The sequence below is a fragment of the Equus caballus genome, chromosome 12, assembly GCF_041296265.1.
Source record: "Equus caballus isolate H_3958 breed thoroughbred chromosome 12, TB-T2T, whole genome shotgun sequence".
Lineage (NCBI taxonomy): Eukaryota > Metazoa > Chordata > Mammalia > Perissodactyla > Equidae > Equus > Equus caballus.
The window spans coordinates 32,026,080-32,030,898 of NC_091695.1; the positions used below are offsets into that span (position 1 = coordinate 32,026,080).

Sequence of the window (4,819 nt, forward strand, 5' to 3'; positions counted from 1 at the left end):
CGTGGGACTGAGTGAGTCTTGTCTCATGACAGCCATGGTTTATGATTGATATGCTGCCATTTGTAACCCACTTCTCTATTCATCCATCATGTCACCCACTCTGTGTGTTCAGATGGTTCTGGGGTCCTATATTAAATATTTAATTTAATAAATATTTAATATTTTTAAAATATGTCTTTTAATTTTTCTGAGACCTCATCAGGTAATTGGGAACCTGAAACACTGAGAAGGTCCTATTTGGCACTTAGATGGAAACTGTAGTCTTTCTTCTAGGACGGTAAAGCGTTTTCCATTTTTCAGTGCTCAGTGAAGGGAAGAAAATGGCAGATGTGAGAATTATAATGTCGTCATTTCACGTGAGTCAGTAATGCATTCTTTTGACTCTTTTCTCATTTTAGGAGCACCAAGCCAATGACTCAAGGAGGAAATATTACAGCTATCACCCATTTCCTCCTCTTGGGATTCTCAGATTTCCCCGGAATCAGAGCAGTGCTCTTCGTTGTATTCCTGTTGGTGTACATTATGACTCTGATTTGGAACCTGTGTCTCATCATCTTAATAAGGATGGATTTCCATCTCCACACACCCATGTACTTCTTCCTCCATAATCTGTCCTTCATTGATATCTGCTACGTGACCTCCACAGTCCCCAAGATGCTCTCCAACTTTTTCCAGGAGCAGCAAACCATCACCCTTGTGGGTTGTGCTGTTCAATACTTCATCTTTTCAACCATGGGACTGAGTGAGTCTTGTCTCATGACAGCCATGGCTTATGATCGATATGCTGCCATTTGTAACCCACTTCTCTATTCATCCATCATGTCACCCACTCTGTGTGTTCAAATGGTGCTTGGGTCCTATATGGCAGGATTCTCTGGTTCTATATCCCAATTGTGTGCCATGCTTCAGCTCCAATTCTGTGGGCCTAATATCATCAACCACTTCTTCTGTGACATGCCCCAACTGTTAGTCCTGTCCTGCACTGACACTTTCTTTGTACAACTCATGACTGCGGTATTAATAGTGATCTTTGGGATAATAAATGTCTCAATTATCATGATATCTTATGGCTGTATTGTCATCTCCATTATGAAGATCACTTCAGCTAAAGGCAGGTCCAAGGCTTTCAGCACCTGTGCTTCTCACCTGACAGCAGTGACCCTCTTCTATTCCTCAAGTATCTTTGTCTACTTGAGTTCCAGCTCTGGCGGTTCCTCCAGCTTTGACAGATTTGCATCAGTCTTCTACACTGTGGTGATTCCCATGTTGAATCCCTTGATTTATAGTCTGAGGAACAAAGAAATCAAAGACGCCTTGAAGAGGTTGCAAAAGAAGGGAAAGTATTGCTGAGGTCACAGATTATGAGATTTTTGACATATTTATCCTATCAGAATCACCTTAACCCACAATAACATGCACAAGAATGCACTATAACAAAATTCATACTGCCTTTGGAAAAAGAAGACTTAATTTGACACAAATAATATGCCAAAATGGACCAATAGGTGACTCAATGCCATGCAAACACAATATCTTTAAGTCCTAGTGGTTCATGAACATCAGCTTACATGAGGAGTAGATTGATCATTTATTTATATATCAATCTTTCCATCATTTATGAAACATCAGGTTTAAAAACTTGTTGCTTCCTTTAGTTTCTGAGATTGAACCCTGCCCAATTGCAGGACTCTGACATGAAAGGAAAGGTAACAGACAGAGGTCCTCTTGGATATAGAAACTTTGTCACTCAAATATTTTGATGCAGCAGCATGACTAAGACACAGAAGTGACCAATGTTTGTTTTGTGTTTCTGAACAGAATAGGAAGGAACAAAGAGAAAGGATGTGACTTTGGACAGAAACAATCCTGTGCAATTGGTCTGGTTGTGCCTACTGCAAAGACCAATCTTACCTAGCTAGTGTTTGTCTAAGGCCTCTTTCAATGCTAATCATCTAATAAATTTTTGATTACATCCTAGTCTATACCACCTATAGTCTAAGGAAGGAGGAGGTGATTTGAATCATAAAAGGAATGGAAGGAAGTATCTTGTCCCTTCAATGCCGTTTATTTATGAATCTGATGAGTTAATTTTTTGCACATAGTGTCCAGTGGGGATTTCTGATGGGAGATGATATTCAAAATCCATGTCACAGCCAATAGCAATTTCTGATATTGTGGGACTCAACTCTCCCTTTTTCTCCCCCATCCAATCTGGAAAATTTACCCTTGGTTCACATAGCCAATGGGATCACACTACCAAATCATTTTTCATATCTCAAACATCTGAAACTATTTGGTGTGAGAATACATGTGACAGCTCATCATAATAACAGAATTACTGAATATTCAGTATTGCAAAGACAAAGAGCAAATATGGAAAATTGATATACTTTCTTTCCTATCATTTTGTTCAACATTTTATGTCTTAGAGATTTATGGTTTTTTGGGGTGATATTATAGATGAAGTAGAATGGTTTGTGTTACTCTAATGCTGATATTTCCAGCAGACTTCAAGGGCCAGGAAAGGAGATAGATGGTGGTACAAGCAAGGTTCTCAACTCTGAACAGTTTTTGCTGTGTGAAGTAGGAGAGAAAGTTGTGGTCAGGTTAAAAAAAAGATGTGTAGCAACACTGAATGTTGACTTTCGAGATTGCTCTGACTTGAACAAACTGGTACAAAACATGTCATTACATTTACATATTATTCTTAGAGTTTCATTGAATTCTTATTTTTGGCTTGTTATTATTTTTTTTTTTTGAGGTAATGCTGATTTAGAACATTATATCAATTTCAGGTATACATCATTACATTTCAAATTATATGTAGACTACATCATGTTCACCCCCCAAAGAATAGTTACCATTTGTCATTGTACTCATGTGCCCTTTTACTCTTTTCACCCCTTGCCCCACAACCCATCCCCTTTGGTAACAGCTGATCTAATCTGTATTTCCCTGTGTTTGTTTATTGTTGTTACTGCTTGTATCTTCCACTTATGAGTGAAATCTTACGATATTTGACTTTCTCTGTCTGACTTTTTGCTTACATAATATAGTCAAGGTCCATCCATCTTGTCGCAAATGGTAAAATTTCATCTTCTTTAATAGCTGAGTAGTGTTCCATTGTGTATATATGCTGCATCTTCTTTATCCATTCATCCACTGATGGGCACTTAGGTTGCTTCTGTCTTGGCTTTTGTGTATAATGCTGCAATGAACATATGGGTGCATATATCTTTTTGAATTAGTGTTCTTATGTTCTTTGGATACATACCCGGGATTGGACTAGTTGGATCATATGGTATTTCTATTTTTAATTATTTGAGAAGTCTCTATACTGTTTTCCATAATGGCTGTACCAGTTTGCATTTCCACTCGCAATGTATGAGGTTCCCTTTTCTCCACATCCTCTCCAACATTTGTTATTTTTGTCTTGGTAATTATAGATAGTGTGACAGGAGTAAGGTGATATCTTACTGTAGTTTTGATTTGCATTTCCCTTATGATTAGTGATATTGAACATCATTTCATATACCTGTTGGTCATCCATATATCCTCTTTGAAAAAAATGTCCGTTCATATCCTCTGCACATTATTTGATTAGCTTGTTTGTATTTTTGTTGTTGAGTTGTATGCATTCTTTTATATATTTTGCATATTACCCTCTTGTCTCATACATGATTTGCAAATATTGTATCCAAGTTGGTGAGTTGTATGTGTTCTTTTGCATATTTTGCAGATTACCCCCTTGTCTCATACATGATTTGCAAATATTTTCTCCCAGTTGGTGAGTTATATTTTCCTTTTGTTGGTAATTTCTTTGCAATGCAGTTTTTCAGTCTGATCAGTCCCATTTGTTTATTCTTGCTTTTGTCTCCTTTGCCCGAGTAGACATGGTATTCAAAAAGGCACTGCTAATACCGATTTCAAAGAGCTTACTGCCTATATTTTCCTCTAGGACTTTTATGGTTTTAGGTCTTGTATTGAAGCCTTTAATCCATTTTGAGTTAATGTTTGGATATGGTGTAATATGATGGCCTGCTTACATTCCTTTGCATTTTGTTGTCCAGCTTTTCCAATGCAATTCATTGAAGAGACTTTATGTTCTCCATTGCGCATTCTTTACTCCTTTGTTGAAGATTAGCTGTCCATAGTTGTGTGGTTTTATTTCTGGGCCCTCAATTCTCTTCCATTGATCTGTGTATCTGTTTTTGTGCCAAAACCATTCTCTTTTGATTACTAGCTTTGCAATACATTTTGAATTCAGTGAGTGTGATACCTCTGACTTTGTTCTTTTTTCTTAGGATTGCATTGGCTATTTAGGGTCCTTTCTTGTTCAATATAGATTTTAGGATTATTTACTCTATTCCCATGAGGAGTGTCATTGGGTTTCTGATTGGAATTGTGATGAATTTGTAGATTGCTTTAGGTAATATGGATATTTTTACTATGTTTACTCTTCCACTCAAAGTACATGGAATATCTTTCCATTTCTTTATATCTTCTTTGATTTCTTTCAATAATGTCTTATAGTTTTCAGCGTATTGGTCTTTTACTTCCTGGGTTAAATTTATTCCTAGATATTTTATTGCTATTGTAGTCTTGATTTTTCTTTCTGACAGTTCACTGTTAGCATATTGAAATGTGACTGATTTTTCTATGTTGATGTTTTGCCCTGCAACTTTATTGTATTTGTTGATTGTTTTTTACAGATTCTTGGTGGATTTGCTAGGATTTTCTATATATTGATTTATGTCATCAGCAAATAATGACAGTTTTGCACCTTGCTCTCCAATTTGCATGTTTTTTATTATTTTTT

The 4,819-nt window shown here is 36.6% G+C and overlaps 1 protein-coding gene across 1 annotated transcript; it reads left to right on the plus strand.

Moving 5' to 3' along the window:
• The first annotated feature begins 411 nt into the window (after positions 1-411).
• On the plus strand, positions 412-1,350 carry LOC138916861 (olfactory receptor 5AN1-like). The gene has a single exon (XM_070230464.1). It carries the CDS (start codon positions 412-414, stop codon positions 1,348-1,350), a length of 939 nt encoding a protein of 312 aa, XP_070086565.1.
• Positions 1,351-4,819: the final 3,469 nt, after the last annotated feature.